Source organism: Manis javanica, chromosome 15 (genome assembly GCF_040802235.1).
Source record: "Manis javanica isolate MJ-LG chromosome 15, MJ_LKY, whole genome shotgun sequence".
Lineage (NCBI taxonomy): Eukaryota > Metazoa > Chordata > Mammalia > Pholidota > Manidae > Manis > Manis javanica.
Window position 1 is genome coordinate 5,894,465 of NC_133170.1, and position 22,266 is coordinate 5,916,730.

General features: G+C 39.8%; 1 protein-coding gene across 1 annotated transcript in view; it reads left to right on the forward strand.

Annotated features, from left to right (window-relative positions):
* The first annotated feature begins 20,728 nt into the window (after nt 1-20,728).
* SYT10 (synaptotagmin 10) overlaps nt 20,729-22,266 on the forward strand; it is a 59,814-nt gene continuing 58,276 nt past the window's right edge. The window contains exon 1 of the mRNA XM_073222888.1: nt 20,729-20,956. Within this exon, the coding sequence (XP_073078989.1) occupies nt 20,806-20,956 (151 nt within the window). The 5' untranslated portion in view covers nt 20,729-20,805. The remainder of the gene's footprint in view (nt 20,957-22,266) is intronic.

The window sequence follows — 22,266 nt, forward strand, 5'->3', positions numbered from 1 at the left end:
GCTGTTGCCCGGATGGCAGTGAAGGAAGATCAAGGGCAGGAGGAAAGACCTTCTCCCTGACTCCCAGCCATAGTGTGACCATTCTCAATCTTAGCTGCTCATTAGAGTCACTTAATTTGTAAAACCTGATACCCAGTCCTAATGTGCAAACAATGAAATCTGAATCTGTGGACATGACACTAGGCACTAATATTTTTCAAAGCTCACCTAGTGATTACACATGTAGCCAAGAATGAGAGCCACCGCCCTAGTGACCACTGTCGGCAGAAGCCCTCTAGTAAACGCGTCTGGGCGATATAGTTCGCCGTGTTCCTGCTCCAGAATCATGGGAGAGAGGATAAAATGTGGGTTTGGGGCAGAGATGTGATAGTTAACCAATCAGCAAAAATGTGCCCAACATTTTTTGCCGAAAAGCCCTAACAAATCTGCAGAAATAATAACAGTAAAATCTTACAACATATAACAATGAGCTTGACATATTTGCACAGTCTGTCAGAATGACTTGATTTAAAATGCAAATAATCCAGGCTAGATCATTTGGAAATATACTCTCAAAGTTTAACCAATAAATTCTTTTTAATTATAGAAATCTAGGACAAATCTTTAAGATGTAATAAATGTGATTGTACTACCTTGATTATCTTAGTTTACATCACATATTTCTAAAATTAAATAATGTTATACAAATGAATCTTTTTAAATCTAAAATCTTGACATTTTTTATAAGGAAAAAGAATATAGATCAATGTCTCAAACAAAAAAAACTACAGAAATATCAAAAATAATAATTATTTTAGTACTGAACTTTAAAAGGTTTCAAATGACATTATCACTTCCCAAAAGATTTTGACTAATGAACAAGTAAGGAATCCCACCCCCTTCCCAAGTCCTTGGACATAAGTGACTAAGATTGCCTTAAAGAGGACATGCCCTAAATTCTATGCATACTGAATTAGTATAAAGACAGGTATAAAAATAAAAAGACACTCACAAAGCTTGACTGTTTCTTAGCTCAATGTACTGCTAAATCTTAAGAGGTAATGTATCATTACCTCTCAACTGATGGCAAATCTTAAGAGGTAATGTGTCATTACCTCTAAACTGATGTTGGCCAGCCAGGAGTCCATGTACCCAGTCAATAAGGTAGTTGGAGTTGGCACTTGCAAATTTTTAAACTTATTATCAGACTATCTGATATCTCCCCCTAGGATGCATAAGTCCAGCAACCTGATACTATTAAACATGGAATCCTATTTATAGCTCTTATGCTTGGAGCCTCTGTGTACCCTCTAAAAGAAAAGTCCTACTAATGGTTTAGCTTTCCCTGTAGGTTTTCTGGTGTGAGGAATGTACTGCTCAAGATGATTCACTAGGAATGATCTGTGCCACTGGAGATCAAAATAAATGACCAAGTTTGCATTCTGCATTGCACACTGAAGTCTCATGAGTTTGGTTGAATTGGATCATTGGGACATTCAAGATCAAATTCTAGACTGAAAAGTCATATCCTCAACTGGAGATTTCTGAATTTACTGCCTGCCTGTGCATTCAAACTTTAAAAATTCCGTTTTGTAAGTAAAGGTGTTTGAATGCAAAATGGAATTTTTAAACTTTGATGAACACTTCTTAAAGCTATTTTCTGGTGTCCTAACATAATAGATCATTTTGTTATCTCCGTATAAGGTTGTAACGACAGGAAATCAGGTACTCTCTTGTACAAATTTGTAACACATGGAATTACAGCACAAGGGGCCTCCAAGATTTTAAAAGCCCAAGTACCTCTACTCCACATCCCCATTTGGTGGATGAAGTGATAATCTCTCTGATGTCATATACTATGGTAATCCTTGAATATAGATTTTTAATTCTACCAACCATTCACCAAAGTGAATACATCTCTTACCGGGTAATCAATAAATTCTTGTTGAGGAAATGAGTGAATGCATGAGTAAAGATATCAGCGAAATAATGAATGAATAAGATACAACATCCTGAATCACAAAAATACAGAAATTCAGTCCCCAAGAGACAAGATTTGTTTAACAAGCTCCCAAACATTATGATTCATGACCCTGTCACCAATTCCTGCTTAATCACGTATCAACTTACTTTAAATACATAGCACAGGTCATTCAATCTGAATACCAAAGTGATCTTTCCAGTTTCAGATAAAGAAGTATTTCTTGAGTTCGATATGAAATATTAGACTTTGGATTTCTGTAATCTTGTGGTCTGCCTGCCTCTTTGTTAGCCTAAGAAAGTCTACTTTTATCAAAGACTTTTGATATTATCAAAGACTGCCATTTCCACTCAGAATATATTGTACACTTATTCTTTGAAGCATCATGAAAACAATGACACTACTATTGAAACTGTTACAAATTCTTGGTATAAATATAGGCACATGGGTTTGTAAAAATTTTAGGTCCTCTTCTGAAAGAGAATCATCCTACCAAGTTTTAGCAAAAAAGACAAAAAATAAAATAAAAACACAATAAAGGATAACAATTCACAAAATTTCAGCCCATTATCATATTTCATGTAAAGATACATATACAATAAATTTAAAAAATATTTTTTGCCACATTTCTATATATAGCAGGTACTCAATATACCTGAGTGATAATGTAGTGCCGATTCTTCCAGACTGTTATTATTATATAGACTTCTTTTAAGAAAGTAGGTTATATTTTCACAAAGACAGTAATCGAATAAACATTCCTTTTTTGGAATAAATCATTTGAAATGGCAAGAGATAACCTGTATTTGTTATTACTGATGGCCTAGTCTGTATAGATTAATCCTCTCATATACAAAAGTACTTCATACTTCCTTTAAAAATTAAAGAGCTAAGAGAAAAATAAAGAACCACTACGCCAACAGCTAATTAAATCAGAACCCTAGAGCAATAATCAGAACTGCAGAGCGCCAAAGCTGAGATTTTTGACCAATATCATTTTCTTTTAGTGCTGTAACATTAGGATAACTAAGATGGTTTGGGAACTCAGAGGAAATTGTGATTCATTCCTAATTTGGGTGGAGGACAGGAAATTGTAAAATATTACAACAAAGTGGCTTTTATGTGGAACTTCAAGGGTGGACAAATCTGGGAAACTATTATGTCTTGTTTACATAATATGTATTCATAGAAACATTACAAAATTTTGGTCAGTAAAATAAGAACCATAGCCCCATAAAAATACAACTGATAATCCCACCACTTAGAAAAAAATAATGTTTTCTTCAGTTTTATTAAGATACAATGGCATATATCATTGTGGGGCATACCACATGTTTCCATATATGTATATACTGTGAAATGATGTTTAGTTAGCATCCATCACCACACATAGCAATCCTTTCTCTCTATCCTGCCACTTGTGACATCGATGAAACTTGAGGAGCATTGTGAAATGTAAAAAAGAGAAAGGCAAATACTGTAAGATCTGACTTATATGTAGAACCAAACACCAAAGCAGCAAACTAAGCTCCTGGATAGAGAGAAAGGATTGCTGTCTGCCAGGGGGGACGGTGATCAGTGGGTGAAATGGGTGAAGGTGGTCAAAGGGTATAAACCCCAGTTATAAGAGAAAAGATTCCTGGGGATGTAATATATGGTATGGTGGCTATCTTTAACAGTACTGTATTATATATTTAAAAATTGCTGAGAGTAAATCTTAAAAGCTCATCATAAGAAAAAAATCATTACTCTGTGTGGTGATGGATGTTAACTAAACATCATTTCACAATGATGTTGGGATTATCAGTTGTTTTTTTATGGGGCTATGGTTCTTATTTTCGCTGAAAAGAAACTAATATCCAAAACATAAAACATTTTCTATTTCAGCTACTGTATTTTTCTCAGCTCCAAAATTCCTATTTCCTTCCTTTTTGTAATTTCTATGCCCTCGTTGATATTCTTTCCTCAGAGAGACATCATCATACGGGTTCCATACAGTTCATTTTCCATGGTTCCTTTTCTTTGAGCAAATTTAAGACAGTTGATTTAAAGTCTTTGTCTAGTAAAATGCAATGTCTCGGGGACACTTTATGTTAATTTTTTCCCAGTAATGGGCCATATGTTCTTATTTTTTGCACACTTTTTAATTTTTCTCATTGAAAAATGAGCATTTAATGTTATAATATGCAGAAAAAAGAAAAAGAGACACTCCGTAGGTCTTTGCAGGTGGGCTTCGGTTTGGGAGTGCTCTTTCAGTGCGTACCCAGCCCATCTACATCTCTGCCTTAGCTTTCATTTCCTGCTTGACCTGAAAATAAAAACGAACCAGCAGGAGAAGCTACGGCCCTCTTCAATCATGCACCCTGCCCTGTATGTATGCACGGCTTCATAGGTTCCCTGGCATACCCAGCAGCTTTTCAAAGCCCTTAGTCCTCAAAGATTCTCACTCCCAAGTTTTTTCTAGTTTTCAGTGTGCCTATTGCTTGCCCAAGGTGGTAGAAGCTTATTCACTCTGCTTTCAATGTGTTCAGGGATCATCCGTGTAGCAATAACCATATTTCTGCCCCTGAGAAAGATCCAAGTCAGGAGAAACAATGGCAGGTCGTGACAGTCCTTCAGGGAGCCCACAGACAGGACCCAACAGACCAACGCTTCTTTGGGAACAAAGTCTGTTCTGCTACGTCCAGGACGCAGTACCTACACTGGGAATGCAGGCTGCCCTGGTCAAGGCTGCCCCTGCATGGCTGCCATTCACTTGGTTGCTATAAATCTTTGACTATCATGCCAAGTTCCAATAAGGTTAATTCTACACACTAGTTTTTTCAAATAGCATCTCTTTCTTTCCTGGTAAAAATCATACAATTTTTTTCTTTAATCTATTAAATGTGAAGAATTACATTAATGGATTATTTTGCCTAATGGTAGATCATTTGTGCATCCCTCAGATAAATTCCATTTGTTCTTGAGTTTTCCATTTCACCTATTGCTGATTTGCTTATATTCCTTCGGATAATTGGACCTACCTTGATTAACTTTGGCCTACATTTCACATTTCATGCTCTCTGTATATCGTTTTCGTAGCAATGTGACATTGGATTTGTAAAATTAACATGACAGTGCGCCCACTTTTTAAATTCTATGGAATGTTTACCAATCTTTGGATTACATGGTGGATTCTGAGTTTCTGGATTTTTTGATCTTCGTTTAAATAACACTGAACTTTCTTTATCAGGCAGTTGAGCTTGGTCCTTTTAGGATTACATTTTTAGCTTTGCTAGGGAGAGAAAAAGAGAGTTGCCTTTACTCTGGGGCCGGTTTAACTGTACTGTAACTTTGACACTTTGGAGACCAAGACTCAGAATGAGCCTCCGACAAAAGCAAAGGATATTTTGTACGGTATTTTGTCTCCTTCATTTTCCTTTGCTCAGAGAGTCCGGTCCTTTTATGACTATGACACAATGCTTAAAAACAGTTGTCTCCCACTTTTCCTAGTTTTTCTTTTCTCCAGTGGAACGGGAAGTCTAGTACCAGTTATTCCAACATGCCAGAAGTGGAAATTCTGTTTCATCACATTTGTATTCTGTTTTCTTCCTTTTCTATTTAGTGTATTAGTTGTACTTCAGCCCCCTTAGCCTAGATACTTACCTCATGAATTTTGAGGATTCTTTCTGAGTATCTGCTCCTCTTTTACATGCATTTGAGACTGCATTTCCTTCATCATACTATTTGGGTTGCATCTACATGTTTTAATAGGTGGTATTTTCAATATAGCATCTAATGACTATGTTATCACACACATTAAAAATTCCTCTTTGCTCTGCAAGGCCTTTGGAAATATATTATCCTTAACAAATTAATTTATAATTAACTGAATTGTAGTCAAAGCATATTATCTGTATGATTATCAGTTATCTGAAAATTTTGACACTTCATCTGTGGCATATTAATTGTTCAATGTTGGTAAATGTTTCATGAATGCTTAAAAAGGATATGAGTTTTTCAACTTTTAATTATCTACTGTATCAAGCTTGTTAATTCTGTTCTGTATCCTTACTAATGTCTGTATAATCTGTCAATTTATGTAAATATGCTGACATCTCACATGCTGATGGCGAACTTGACCACCAACGTTTATAGTTATTTCAATTTGTTTCTCATATAATCTGCGATTATGGTACTAAAAGCTTAATGTTCAGAAGTAAATTATGTTCATGGAGGCCTGAACTTGTTGAAATTATATTTAGACCTTTCCTTAATTGCTTTCGTAAAATATATTTTATATTGACATACTGATACACATATTATTTTAGTAAATAAAAACAAATAATTTTAAGTGCTATTAACTTATTCCCACCTTTTCATCAGTTTGAGTTTTACACAGACTCTGGTTAGGATAGACTCCACCCATGTTTTATTTAAATATTTTCTACTTGAAAATATATCCTCAAATGTCAGACTCTTTTGTATCCTCCAACTTGGTACTGAACCAAAGAATATTTATACAGGAAATGAGAATAACAGACATAGAAAACATGACACACATAAAAATCAACACTAAAAATATCTCAAAAAAGCAAAAAAAAATGGATCCATTTAAACTTTGGTTAAATACCAGAGAATAATTCACTTTTATGTAAAAGGTAAAGTCCCAGAGGGATGTTTACTCTTCTCTGGATATTTCATAGCTTAAATACTATTCGGTTATTTTCAATAACTACTATGATTCATTGGTTATCATGTATTAGAAGATAACCTATGTGTTGCATACGTATAATCTCAATAAGTGTGTACATGGGAGTAAGTTATTTAATGTTATCTTTGCACCAATTTCCTTATCTTTAAAGAACAGAGTAATATCAATTTGTTTTTCAAGTTGTTTTTTAGTGTTATCAATTTATGAAAGCTACACTTCTTGGTGAGTTTTCCTGAGGAGCAGAGAGGAAGCCTGCTTAAATTTTTTTAAAAACCCAGCTTGTACTACTATACTACAAATATGCAATTTGATAATGGGGAAAAGTAAGCCTTCAATAAGTAGCTTTTTCCTCTTAAAAAATAATTTGTATGTGCACACAAAACTAGCAATTATCTCTTTTAAAATGTCTCCAAGTAATGAGGACGCTGATCAAAGGGCAATTTAATAACAACAGTAATTGATGGGCTTATAGACAGAATTTCATTGATCTACTTTTCTACAAAAATAAATCTCCTTTCACACTACTCATCTCTTTGTGATTTAAAGAATTTTTCTCTTTCACTACATTTTTTTTAATTAGTAATTAAATGTTCTCCATTATACTTTAGTTTTCAGATTTAAAATGTGTGTGTAGCTTATAATAGCACTTTATAATATTAGAAGAGGTAAGAACATAAGCATATTGAATAAAAATGAATTATTAAACTACACTGGTATTCATCTTGTGTATTTTATGTTTTGACATCTGAAAAAGCTTGCTGAATAGGGAGAGATTGTCCCACCCAAGGCTAATCAGTTTTGATTATAAAACTATTTATAGAGCAGTTTTAGGTTTACAACATATTTGGGAGGAAGGTACAGAGATTTCCCATACACCTCCTGCCCTCACACCTACAGAAATCAACCAGTCTTGACTGTAGCCCCATCCACTCGCATAACTAACTGTCTAACCCACATCAAGCCGATATTTCCCCGGCCCTAAATTCTCCCAAGGTAAGGCAGCAGGCCACTAGACACTGTCCAGACAGCCCCAAACCCAGCAGAAGCCTTCAACGTGGTCAACCTGAACCATTTGTTTACTCTGCCCTGCTTTCCCTTTCTTACAGAAATCCCAGCAAAAGCTCTGGCCTAGACTTGCCCCTCATTCCTGTTTTCTGCTGTTTTACCAAAAACTGGCACTTCCCCTGTGACCTCAAGGGCATGTAGTAATGCCGTCTCTGAACCCATGACTTTATAATGAACTTCTTCCTTCATGATCTCATTCCCATTTCCCTCTGGGGCTACACGGGTTTTACCAAATCTGTACTAATCAGGTTCTTCATAGAAGCAGAAACAATAGTACACACACACACACACACACACACACACACACGCACGCACGCACACACGCACGTACACACACGCACGCACGCACACACACACGCGCGCGCGCACGCACACACACGCACACGCACACACACGCGCGCACGCACGCACGCACACACACGCGCGCACACGCACACACACACGCGCACGCACGCACACACGCACGCACACACACACTTATCTCTCTCATTCATGTGTATTTATATTCATATATACATTTATATAGAAAGATAAATGTAATCATTTATAAATTTAACAAATATATATGTAAATATATATATATAGAGAGAGAGAGAGATTTATTATAGGAATTGGCTCATTTCATTATGGAGGCCAAGAAGCCCCCCAGTCTGTTGTCACAAGCTGGAGAACCAGGAAAACACTGGTGTAATTCAGTCCAAGTCTGGAGGCCTAAGAATCAGGAGAGCCAATTTCTTAGGGGAGGAGAAAATACACGTCCGATGTGCCAGCTCAAATACGGAGTGGATCTTTCTTCCTTCAGACATGGGACTCCACATTAGTTTCAGATTTGAAGCATTCCTCTTGGATACAGTTCATTTGTGCATACATTTAAAAAATATTCTTTTGAGCTTCTACTATGTACAAGGTACAATTCTAGGAAGTGCGAGTAGAGACGTCAACTATAACATGGACTTGCCTTTGTAACACTAACATCATGCGGAGGAACCCAGATGCTAAAACAGCAAATACTTGAAAACAATCATCATTTCAGAGAACGGTAAATGTAATAAAGAATGTAAAGCAGAATAATGGGATCAAGAGTAACTGAAATTTGGTGGCTGGGGAAAGAGAACACTTAAGACAGGGTATGTAGATAATACCTCTTTCAGGACGGGACATTTCAAAGGAATTGTAAGTAGACAACCATGTGAAGATAAGGGGCAGGATACAGGGCCAGGTAAGAAGGGGAGCTCAGAACCACAGTCCCTTATTCGGGAACTGGAGCACCAAGAATGATCATCTTCAGCAGAGAGGAGTGCAAAAGTCAGTGGTTAAGAAGGGAAAATTTAGGAGCCCAGTACAAGACATTCTATTTCGGAAAGCATGACAGGTGAAGGGAAGTAGTGTATCCTCCCCTAAAGATCACAAGAATTGAGTTAACAGGCTGGGGATCTCTCTGCAAGAAGACAGGAAGACCAAGGAAGGGCAATTAAAGCACAGGCCACCAGAAGCAAGATAACAATTCTAAAGAAAAGGTCTTATTACCTAGTTTTAAAATGGTGTCTCTCTTCTGCAAGGCCAAAATTTCCCTGAGGACAGGAACTTTCTTATTCATTTTTCTAGTTTTGATTTGGTCTTTGACTTATTCCTTCTGTTGTCCCCCAAAAGGACCTTATTGTTCACTATGCTTGTACAGAATAAATGCTTATTAAACACATAAACAAGATATTCAAGAGTTGGGGGACATTTAAGTAAAGACTATATGGAACTGTATTCAGAGGTCATTTGAAATGGATGGATGTACCCAAGAAAGAGGAACTGTAAAGGACGTGGTGGCCACACCAAACCAGACGGTGCATATCAGAGGCAATTACGAATACATGAAAATTATTTTTGAACCACTCTGCATGACCGTAGTGTCTCCAGAACTCTTTGTGCAAAGTACAACCTTTATCTGAGTTTCACTTTTAATTAGGGTTTGTATATTTTCCAGACTCAGACTCATCAGCGAAAAAAGGAAAGAGCAATCATACAACTGGTAAGAATCAGCATATACAGCACACCAGGCTCAAAATTAGTGGTGGCAAAGATAATTAACAGATAATGTCAGTGCAGTGAAGTGTTGTCACAAAATAATGGTCTCCTGGTGCTATATAAATGTTGAACTGAAGCCCATTTTTCAAAAACAAACGTCAAAGTTGAGACAGGAATTTTTATCCCATAAAAATAATAACCTTTAAACAACATTCTATCTGCAGCAATTCATTTCTGACATATTACACCTTGTGCTAAAAAAAAATGTTATGAAAAGTAATCATTTTATAATAGAGATGCTACAATTATGCACTAACAGTTATTTATCATATTCAATATTATAGTTATTCAACTTGATCAAAATTTGGCTTTTTAAATATTTAACAATTTAGGAATGCTTACTTTAATGTATTTTCTGGTAAAACTAGCTGTCAGCTCACTTATTACACAGGTAGCATGTTTAAGCTCTACTTGAAAATAATAGTTACCATCTGAGAGTCGAAAGACAGATTGTTTTATTATAAGTATTTCTTAGTATTTTTTTATTCATTTTTATATTTTTATCTAATATCTTCAATTTAATATTATAGTTGAATATGTTTATTTATTAAAACCAACATTTTTATAAGAAATATATTTTTGCAATTCCCAGATGATTGGTAGTAATATTACAGACTGAATGACAACTGAGTAATCACATACAGATTGTTACATAACTCATGAGTTAACATTAAAGCTACTGCTAAAGTTGCAAACCACCGTGACTTAATTTGTCTAAAGTTATTTTGTTAACATAACTTAGTTCCAGTTACCAATTTATTGTTTCTCAGCTGAAAACACCCTCTTATTTTCTTCTATACAATAATGGAAATAATAATACCACTTTGTAAACATTTCTCCTTTGCCAGTTGGCACATTAAGTGTTGTTCATGAAGAATACCGGAGTACTCCAGCAGAAGGGTGGGTCTTTTCTTGATTTCAAGATGCTCCCTTTAGCAAACTCTTGGAGTGTATAACAGCTGACAGCACTTCTCTTTGGGAAATTTCCCCAAGAAAGCAATTTCCCAGATCATTATCCTTGCAGGAATATCACCAGTGGGTTCACAGAGCAGAACCTCAGCGAATATTTCCACTGTCCAGTGGACCACTGCCTGCCACACGCTCTCCAGCAAGGTCTGGGTATGAGCCTCCAGATTGGGTCCATCCTCACATGTTCTGTCTCAGTCAAAAAGGTAGGGGCTCCTCCTATGTCTGCTCTTCTTGTATTATTCAGAGTTCTTTTCCCACTAGTAGGTAATCCATTCTAATTAATGATTATATTAAACCTTCCCTGTTAAAATTACTGTATGGCTTCTCTCTTGATGGGATCCTAACTAGTACAAATCTCAGTTTCATGCCATTAGGGTTTTTTTTGTGGGTTTTAGTTTTTGTTTTGTTTTAAGTTAGCAGATTGGATTGTACCTGTGTGGAATGAGTGGCGTGGTTCCTCTGTGTTAATGCTCACAAGCAGATGCACCTAGGGCATCGTTCACCAGCCAGCTACACATGCCACTGGGGCAGTAGTGCACTTCAGGTTTGCCCACCTTAGAACTTGCAATAAACTGGCTTTTCCAGGAAAAAAACAATATATCAGAAGGGGAAAAGGTGGTGAAATAGGAAGGCAGGGCGGAAACCTCCTCCCACACACACACCAAGGAAGCTACTACAGCAAATACCTCAAACCCTAAAGGTGACCTGAAGCCTGCAGAGCAGACTCCCTGCACCTGGGGAAGAAGAGAGGACCACACAGAGAAGGGTAAAGGGGCAGGCACGTGATCACAGTCCCGCTAAGACCCAACACAAAGACGACAGTTAAGAAGATTTGCCAGCAGCAGGAAGGGTGCCAGAGGGATGAGGGTCGAAAAGAGCTCTCTCTGCAAGATAAAGGGCAGGTGGGCGACACTTCCCAGGCCTCCCTTAGCCCGACAGTTTGGGCTCTCCTGGGAGCTGCACACACTCCATTCCCCTTGTGGGTGGCTCCGCCCTGCAGCACTTTCCTGAGCAGCAGCCCACCTGCCCCACAGGCTAGCTTAATAGCATTAGACTCGGCTGCCTGGCAGGCAGAGGGAGGTTCTCCCAGCTTTCTCAGCCCTATCACAGCCCAGAAGGGGAAGCACCAGTGGGAGACCACTCCCAGGGTTCCTTCCTCCTCCCAGGAGTCCCAGCCAGGTCCCACCTGCCTCCACCACTGCACGACTGCATGCCCACATGACCAGCCACTATGCACCCTGCCACCCAGTGACTATGGGCCTGCATGCCCCAGTGCTGCACACCCCACCACTGCACCCACACATCCTGTCTTCAAAAAGCCATTACTGTCTAGACCAGGAAGCATAGCAGATGCATATTATACAAAGAAAGGAATACAGGAACCCTGACAAAATGAGGAGGCAGGAAAATGCCTTCCAAACAAAACTACAGGAGAAGACACCAGAAAGAGGGCTGAATGAAATGGAGATCATCAACCTTCTGGATAAAGACTTCAAAGTAACAGTCATAAATATATCACTGATCTGAGGAAAATACTGAAAATCTCAGGAAGGACTTGAACAAAGTGATAGGAGAGCCGAAAAAGAGCTTCTCAGAGCTGAAGAATATAGTAACTGACACGAAATACACAATACAGGGAATGAATAACAAATTGCTGCAAGTGGATCAACGAGATGGAAATTAGAGAACAGGAACACAACAAAGCTGAGGAACAGAGAGATCAGAGGATCTCTAGAAATGAAAGAATGATACGAGAGCTGTGTGACCAATCCAAATGAAACAGTATTTGAACAGGGGCACCAGAAGGAAAAGAGAGAGACAAAGGGATAGGAAGTCTCTTTGGAGAAAATTTCCCCAATTTGGGAAAGGAAATGGACACCCAAGTTCTGGAAGCACAGAGAGCCCCTAGCAAAAGAAACCCCAGGAATAAAACACCAAGACATATAATAATTTAAATGATGAGGTTAAGAATAAGGAAAGGATATTGAAAACAGCCAGAAAGAGAAAAAAAGATTACTTATAAGGGAAACCCGATAAGGCCATCAGCACACTGCTCAGCAGAAACTTTACAAGCCAGAAGGCAATGGCATGAAATAAATAGTTTGGTGAAATGTAGTATCAATTTATTTTCTTACCATCAGTGTACACAATTACCCAGTTTCCTCCCAAATCTGGCCTCCATTGGGCCTTATCACTTTCCTAAAAAATTATCATATTGTTAAATTTTGTAATATTTTAACTATTAATGAGGGTATTATATGTTAATTTATCATGTGTACATTTTTGAAAAATGCATGTTCCTTACATCATTATTAAAATTTGGCTTTTTGTTTTAATTAATTTGTAAGAGATCTTTTAATATTAAGATATTATCATTATGGTAATTAGCCCTTTCTGGCATGTATACTACATGCATTTTTATCAGCTCAATTTTTATGGTATCCTTTCAGTATTTTTTTGTCCTATGTTATGGTTTCAATTTTTACAACCAAAACTCTCTAAAAGGAATTTTCATTTTATACTTAATTTTAAGTATTCACAGCACTCAAAATCAAATAAGCTCCATGGCAATAAAGTAGTGTTAAAAAAGTAATAACAGTTTCATGAGATCAAATACATATACCATAATAGTTACTCTTTAAAGTATCCAATTATGGTCACCCTTTAAAGTATAAATGGGTTTTAGTATATTCATATGGTTATGAAAACACCACCATATATATATATTTTAGAATATTTTAATCACTCCACAAAGAAACCCAATATCTATTAGCATCCATTCTCCATTCCCCAGTTCCTCCACCCACCCAGACCCTAGAAGCCACTAATTTGCTTTCTATCCATATGTAATTGTGTTCTGGACATTTCATACAAAATGGTATCATACAACATGTGTTCTTGTGTGATTCATTTTTCAGTTAACACCATCTTCAGGATTCATACACGTTGGACCATGCAACAATAATTCATTCCTTTTTATTACAAAGTAATGTTCCATTGTATGGATATACTAAATCTTATTTACCCATTCATCAATTGATGCAAGTTACCACTTCCTGGCTTCTGTGCATAATGCTGCTATGAACATTAGTGTTCATTTCTGTGGCTATATAGTTCCAATTCTCTTGGGTACTCAGATAATGACTAGTGAATTAGTACATGAAAGTAGATTTCAAACTGTTTTCCAAAGTTTGTATTCAATTACATTCCTGCCAGAAATGTATGAGTTCTAATTAGTCCACATTCTCTCCAAAACATTCTTCTTAGTAATAACTATCTTATTTAGTTTGAAGGGATATGTTATTGTGGATTTAATTTACATTTCCCTAATGACAAGTGACGGTGAGCATCTTTTCATATGCTTATTGACCATTTGTATGTGTTCTTTGAAGAAATATTTATTCAAATCCCTTGCCCATTTTTTTTAAATTGGACTGTCTTTTTATTGTTGACTTGTAGGAGTTCTTTATATGTTCTGGATAAAAGTCCCTTATTATATACACATTTTGCAGTATTTTTTCCAAACATGTGGGGTGTATTTTCACTTTCTTCATGATTTCCTTTGAAGCACAAGTTTTAATTTTCATGAAGGTCAATTTATCTAATTTTTTCCTTTTGTCAATTGAGCTTTTGGCCAACATCAGAGAAATCATTGTCAAACCCAGGGTCACAAAAATTTATTCCTACATTTTCTTCTAAAAAGTTTATAATGTCATCTCCTACATTTAGGTCTGCAATCCACTGTGAGTTAATTTTTGTGTGTGATACAGAAAAGAGGTCCAACTTCATTCTTTCATGTGTGGATACTACTTGTCTCAACCCCATTTCTTGGGAAAACTATTCTTTCCCATTGAATTGTATTAGTGTCTGTATTAAAAATCAACTGCCCATAAAGATAAGGGTTTACTCTGAGTTCTCAATTCTATTCCATTGATCTATATATCAACCTTTATACCAATACCTTACTGTCAGATCTTTATAATAGGTTTGAAAATAAAGAGTATTAGTCCTCAGTTTTATTCTTCTTTTTCACAATTGTTTTGGTTATCCTATCTTACATTTCCATATGAATTTTAGGATCATTCCATCAATTTCTACAAAAAAGCAGCTGCAGTTTACATATGGATGGCATTAAATCTGCAAGATCAACTTTTTGACTTAGGAACATAGGACTAATTTTCATTTATTAAAGTCTTCTTTAAATTCTCTCAACAATGTTTTGTATTTTTCAAGATTCAAGACCTGCACTTCTCTTGGTAACTATATTCCTAAGTATTTTTATTCTTTTGATGCTATTATAAATGAACTGTTTACTTAATTTCATTTAGAAACATTGCTAGTGTATAGCAACACGATTTTTAAAATATCGGTCTTGTATCCTGCAAGCTTGCTGAAGTTGTTTATTAGCTCTAATAGTTTTGACATGGATTCCTTAGAATTTCTGCATCAACATCATGTACTCTGCAAACAGAGACAGTTTTACTTCTTCCTTTCCAATACGGATGCCTTTTATTTCATTGTTTTGCCTAATTTCCCTGGCTAGAACCTCCAGTACAATGTTGAGTAGAAATGGCAAGAACAGGCAACTTATCTTTTCCTGATATTAGGAGGAAAGCTCTCAGTCTTTCACCATTAATTATGATGTTACTTGGGGTTTTTCATATATGCCTATTATCAGGTTGAGTAAGTTCCTTTTTATTCTTAGTTTATTGACTGCTTTTATTATGAAAAGACTTTTTCTCAAAGTCTTAAGATATAACAGCCAGCATTCAAGATTGATAAAATATTCAATCAAATTACACTATTACAAGCTAGGTTTAAAAAATTGGCATTATCCTAAAGTTCTCTGGCTTTCTTGATAGTGTGTGAATTGACTTGAAGTTAATTCCAAAAGAAGTAATCCCAAACTATTTTGAGTAAATGTAGCATTATGGAAATTAGTGGTAATCCTATGCAAACACCTACTCAGAAAAACAGTATAGTCCTTAGTCTGTAGGCACATTCTGTGTTCTAGCCCTTATTCTTTAATATTTGGGGCCACGAATATCACAAATGCTTCTTTAGAAAACTTACTCAACACATTAAAATTGACATATTGTGAAAATAATCATCATAATTAGAAAGTTGTTTCTAACATTAAGCAAAAGTTGCCTTCCTGGTATTTACGTCATTTACCCCAGTTCTGCTCTCAAAAATAGGACAATTTTATCATCTTTTCTGATGGGAAAAGTGTATTTGATATTAGGAAAATTGGTTCTAGTCTACCAAGTTAGAACTTGCTTTTTTTCTAGGCTAACTTTCTTCCAAGAATGGGACTTGGAATACAAAGTTGCTAAAAACTTACATACTGTGTATCATATTTAAACTGCATGAATATTTGTTCAATAAATAAATTATAATCATAAGGATTTATAAAACATCTGACCAATATATCCTCCCTTTGAAACTTCCCAAAACAACCAGTAATGTTTAAATTGTATAACTTTTAAAAATTGGCCCAGCACTTTCTTAGTTTTATAGAGCTTATATATCAAAGTTGTCATCACCATTTTAAATCACATATATAAAATATATAACAGACCTGATACAGAGCAGGTGCTCAAAAGCATCTGTTCCTAAGACACAAATGACCATCCTCTTCCTTCCCAAAGGACATACTCCACTTCAGTCACTCACTCTACCTTCTACGCCTTCTCCCAACTTCCCTGAGAATGTACCTGAAATGACTCAGAATGCCAATAAAGTAATGAAAAGCTATAAACCCAAAGCATTGGAGGACACAGAGGGCACGACAAAATGCCCAAAGGCATCAGATTTACAAGACTGGGGCCGGGGGCCAGAAGTAACAGCCTAACTTCAGCTTCCAGAGACGCCAGCCAGCAATGCACGCTAGTGTTCCCCGTAGAAAGTGTCAGAAAAAACACAAACAGGTACCTTATACTGATCCTCAGAAGATGGGATAGGGGAAGGGGCTAAAAAGGGCAGGGCTGGAAGTCATTCTTAAGGTGTCTTGAGGCTCCAGGTCCACCTACACAACTCTTGGGGTCAAGTGATTACCCTTGCAAATAAAAGTCTTTTCCTGGGAATATTAAACTGGAAATGCTCCAGAGCAAGACACCAGAACTATGGAAGGGCAGACTGAGGCCCCAGACTGTACAAGGAGAGTCAAACAAAAGCAGGTGGACTGTAATTATTACCCCACATCCCTAAAGAAAGATTAGATAGGCCCTTCCTGATATTTGGGGATACTCTGATTCAAAATACCCTGAATGGCCCTTCAGTGAAGCCCACTGGTTATAAGCCTTCCTAATGCACTTGGACCTTCTTCTTATAGTGCTTTTAAATATAAATGCATTGTATTTAATCATTTATATCAGCAGAAACCTCAGAAAACCCTACAACATGAAGAACAACAACTAAACAAAGAGAAAAAAGTTATTCAGAGGAAAAAGACACATGGCAAAAGCAGAGCCAGGGAGAGGGGGTGTTAAAAATACACAATTAATAGAGCCAGGTAAATAAAGCACACGAAATAAGAAATAAAATAATCAGTAGTCAAAAAACTATGCATACCTTAACACTGTAATCGCTGAAATTGCTAATTTAATGGAAAACAGGAAAAAAAATACTTGACTTAATAGAAGGCTCAGAGCAGAAAGTCAAGGAAATCTCCCCAAATTTAGGGATGGAAAACAGAAGAGAAACAAAAAAAAATTGGAGATTCAATCCTAGCGGTCAAAAATGTAACATTAAGGATTTTCAGGGACAGACTACACAGAAATGAAGAAGACAGAGAATCACTGAAGGAATAAATCAATAGAATTTCTCAAAGTTAAAGGATCTGAAGCTGAGACTCCATCTGAAATTCTTACTGAGTATCCATCAGACTGAATGAACAAAAAGACACTTATCCTTCCAGAATGAAGAGGCAGGCTGATTAAAGGGATCTGCAGTCAGAATAGAACTGGGCTTCTCAATATAATACCCTTCCAAGTAAAGCAGAGTCCAGGCACCATTATCACCAGCTGGGAATGAGTGGCAATGCCATTCTCCGAACTGAGGAATGCTGGAGCAGACCCACGGGTGTGCAGGAAATTAGAATGTGTCTCTTATGAGTCTGAGCTGCCTGTAGAACACATAAAAGTTAGGTAGGAAAGCTTGCAGTAAGTTAAAATGTAATATTGGTCTTAAATCTTCATTAAGTCTGAGCTCAGCTGTTCTGAGATTTCTGTTACCCACCCTCTTAGTTCCTGTCTTGGGGGTCAAGTAATATTTGAAATTGTAGTGTCAGTAATGATTTCCAAATTCCCAGCACCTTAGGAAGCTCTCTACCTAAGAAAGTAACTCCCTTCCCTCCAGATTTTGAAAGGGGCTTAGCTGAGTAAGCAGGAAAAGCAGTGTCAAATACCACTCGAGAGGCTAGCTTAGCACATGTGGGAATTCTCTGAGGTTTGTCACCTCCAAACCAAATCCTTCTTCACGTAACACAGAGGTCTTTCAATAGGAAGCTGTGACAGAGACCCGTACAGTGTTTTTTGACTATTGATACGTCCTCCCGCACTTAAACAGTAAATGGTGCTCAGTAAATAGCCGTCTAACCTGATCTCCCCTTCTTTACTGTCTCAGCAACTCCTTCACAGTGTGGGTGGGGAAGTAAATGTCAATCTGCATTGTTCGGTTTTACTTGATAGGCTCTTGTTAATTGAAATCATTGGCGAAACATTTTGAAGATTATGAACTGAAAATCTTGTCCTCTTTTCCTTCAGCCTTGAAAATAAAAGTGACCTTGAATGCAGTTTCTACTTTTCCCAAAAACCCTTACAGGAGCTGTTAATAAGTGACAGGAAAAACTGGTTTGATTCACCTGCTAACGAGCTGTGTGAGATGGGCTAAAGAACAAAGAAGAAAAAATCAAAACCTTGTGGTGTTAATTTTAGATGAAAGCAAGGCTATTTCAGACAAATAAATTCAGAAAAATGAATATCCAAGTGAAATGAATTCTGCTTGTGCAGGAAGCACAGCAGTAAGAGGAGCAATGGGTCAAAAACCGCATCACCAAATACCAGGAAAGTTATTTTCATAATTTGTTTACTTGATAATATTTAACACTGAAATCAAGCATAAGAGGGTCAGTAGAGAGACTTTATCCATTACTCCATTTAAGCAATGAGAGTTTGTAATAGTATAAATCACTCCTTTGTTCATCCCACAAAACAGTTCTGCTCACACAGTAAATAAGAGAGCCCAGCATTGTACTGCACGCTTTTTAATATGGGTCTGTCTAGACTGTGGAGCGCCGGAGGCTAGGGACAACTGGAAAGGGCCTCATTCAAGTGTGTTACTTTGCTCAAACATACAATAGATATTCAATATATTTTTTAATTGACAGTGAAATTATCTATTTAGTCATCTGATCTGAAAACTACTCCAATCAATGTGCATAATAACAAGTAAATAAAGGCTACAGATTTTAGTCTGTGGGTAATTCATGATAAAAATAGTCCTCACTGTACCAATTGTCCTATGAATCAGGTCAAAATGATTCAACTAATGAATGCTTACCTACTGGGCGGCTATGCCTCATATTTATAGTAAGCTTTACCATAGTGTCCTAACAGAGGAAATAATTTATCATAAACTGTCTAGCAGTTTAAAATAAGACTACTTATTCCACCAGCAGAAATATGCTAACACGTTCAGGATATTCCACTTCAAAAACAAAGCATCTCTCACCTAATAAATGTGACATCAATCTTCAGATTATACTAAACTCTGCCTGAAAACAATTTAGAAACAATGTAAATGCATTTACTGTAACCTTGTGGCACATACTGATTAATATCATTTTATAACTTTAGCTCCATAAGTAATCTGCACCAGTTTGCATTAGAGAATTTTAAGACCAGTAGAGAAGCACGCCCCTCATTTTACGGCCTGTGATAAAGATCTGAAAGCACTTTCTTCAAGATTAAGCAGAAGTGTGTATAACGGTTTTGAACATAACCTTAACTCCTCTTAATTCATAACCTTGTCTTTTTTCAGTATTTAAGTTGCTTCTAAAAGTGATAAAGGAGCCAAATTGTGCGTTCTCAATTGCCAGTCACGGGTTAATCGACAGAAACCTATTAATATAAATAACATATTTCTTGTATGATCTATGATCTACCTGACAGGGTTTAAAAAAAGAGAAAAAAATCAAAAGCAATAGATTTAAATTTGCCTATTCAAAGTATTATGCATAAAAAAAGAACAACTGGGTAAAAAGGAAATGTGCCTTATGGTGAATTTCACTACTAGAAATTAAAAGACCTCTTGGTTTCAATACTGTCTCTAAACCATCCACGTTAGAGTCATTAGAAAGCTTTCCAGGGCTGGCTTTCCAGGCCATGCATGTCCGCTTTGACTAGTCATCAACTCATTCCTAAGAGTTAACTTTTTCAGTTTGTCTTCAGTTGGAATGACTTTTCGCAAAAGTGGAAGCGGCCGGAGCACATCGACGCACACCTGGAGTCGCGCTGGCGGCGAGGAGGCTGGGGGGAGGTTCGGAGGCTGGGGAGGTCCCGGGAGGACAGAGGCGCCCCGCGAGCGCCCCCCGCCTCGGCAGCGCCGCCCCGCAGGGCACGGGGACCCCGGGGACCCCCCCCCCCGACCCCGCCCCGAACACTCCCCGCCCGCGGCGCTCCCGGGAGGGGGCCGCGCGCTCCGCCGCCGGGCGTCGGGGCGCGCGCTGAGCTGCCATTGGCCGCCGCCAGGCCCCCGGCCGAGCGGGGGGCGTTCCGGCGAGTCGGGGCCCCGGCCTCGCCCGCCTCCCCGCGCCTCTCGCGCCGCCGGGGCTCCCGCTGGCCGGAGAGTCGGCGCGAACCCGACCCCGCCGCCGCCGAGCCCCGCGGCCCGCGCTCCCGCCATGGGGCCGCCGCGGGGCGCCTGAGAGCCGCCGCCGCCCCGGCGCGCGCCCGGCCCGAGAGCCGCCGGCGGGCTGCGGCTGAGCGCCCGGGGCCCGCCTGCAGGCTCGGGAGGGACGGGCGGCGGCGGAGCGCCCACGATGAGCCTCCCGCAGGAGGACGGCGTGGGCAGCCTGTGCCAGAAGGCGCTGCGCATCGTCACCGAGCTGTGCTTCGCGGGCCGCGTGGAGCGCGAGACGTGCGCGGGCATCTTCCCCGCGGAGCGCGGCGGCCAGGGCGGCGGCAGCACCGGTGAGCGCGCGCCCCGCCCCGGCCCGGGGCGCCCTCCTGCCTCGCGGCGCCGTCCGCAGCTCCGGGAGGCGGGCTGCCGGGCCCCGGGGCCTCCGTCCCGCGGCGGGAGGCGGGCGGGGGCAGCGGGCGCGCGGACCCGGGGCACCGCCTGGGCCCCCGAGCGCAGAAAGTGTCCGGGCGGGGGACGCGCGCTGCCACCTGTCGAGCGTCCGACAGTCCCGAGCCCGGAGGACGGATGGGTTTCTAGGGTTATGACACCGTCGGCAAAGCCCCAGGGCTTATCGATCCCCCTTGTGAGGTGACAGCTAAGCCCCGGGGCACCTGTGGAGCGGAGTCGGGAGGGCACCGGTTCCAGCCGTGGCCGCACACATGCTCCCCTGCTTCCCCACCCCAGGGCATCCTCTCGCCCCTTCCGAAAACTTGGAGGAAATGGGGTGGGATCGGCTGTCAGAAATTCGGAGGCTGAAAGAAGTCTCGGGTGACAGATCTTTCTCAAGAGCGGGGAGGGGGCCGCCTCGGACCCGGTGTCCTGGTCGCGCTCGGGGAAAGGGTGTCAACCGCCTGCGCAGGAGCGGGTCTGAGCGGCCTTCGCGCGGTTTGCACGGACTGGACGGACCCCGGGAGCTGCGGGCCGCGGGGTTGCAAGAGTCCCCGGGGACGGTCACTTGTTGCTCTGGGAGGCAAACAAGTCCTAGACGGGGGGTTTGCGGCATCGGGCTGGACGGGGCCCCTTTGGAAGGCGACTCTTTCCCTCTGCTCTCCTGCCTGCCGGTCCCCCGGCCGGGCTGGAGCCTGAGGGTAGCCGGGGCGACAGGGACCGGCGCGCCGCTGAGCCCGGAGCAGAACCGGACCGCAGAAAGCCCTGCGCGCTGGGAAGGAGGCAAGGGGGCGCCCTTAGTGAGGCCACCCCAGCACCCCACCACCGCACCACCAAAGACAAAGGGACGGGGATGTAGGTGGGAGAAGATGCGGCTTAGCTTTTACAACCACTTACTTAAATGGAGTATCTGCTGGGTTTTCGCATTCTCTGGTCACGGCATCAGCAACCAGAGAGGACTGTCTGCGCCTGGCTGCTTGGACGCCGGAGCGGAACGGTGCATAGTTTTTGCTGTCCGCATGCTGGAAACCTAAGTTGTGTGAATGTGTATGAACGTTAACAGCCGTTTCCATTTGTTCAGTGAGTGTGAAACTCCTAGCAATGTATGAAACTCAACTAGGAGTGGAAGGGACTAGGTAAACATTGGTGTATATGCGAGTCAGGTGTACGGTGGTTAAGCATAAGATAAACACTCAAAATAGTGTGACCTGAA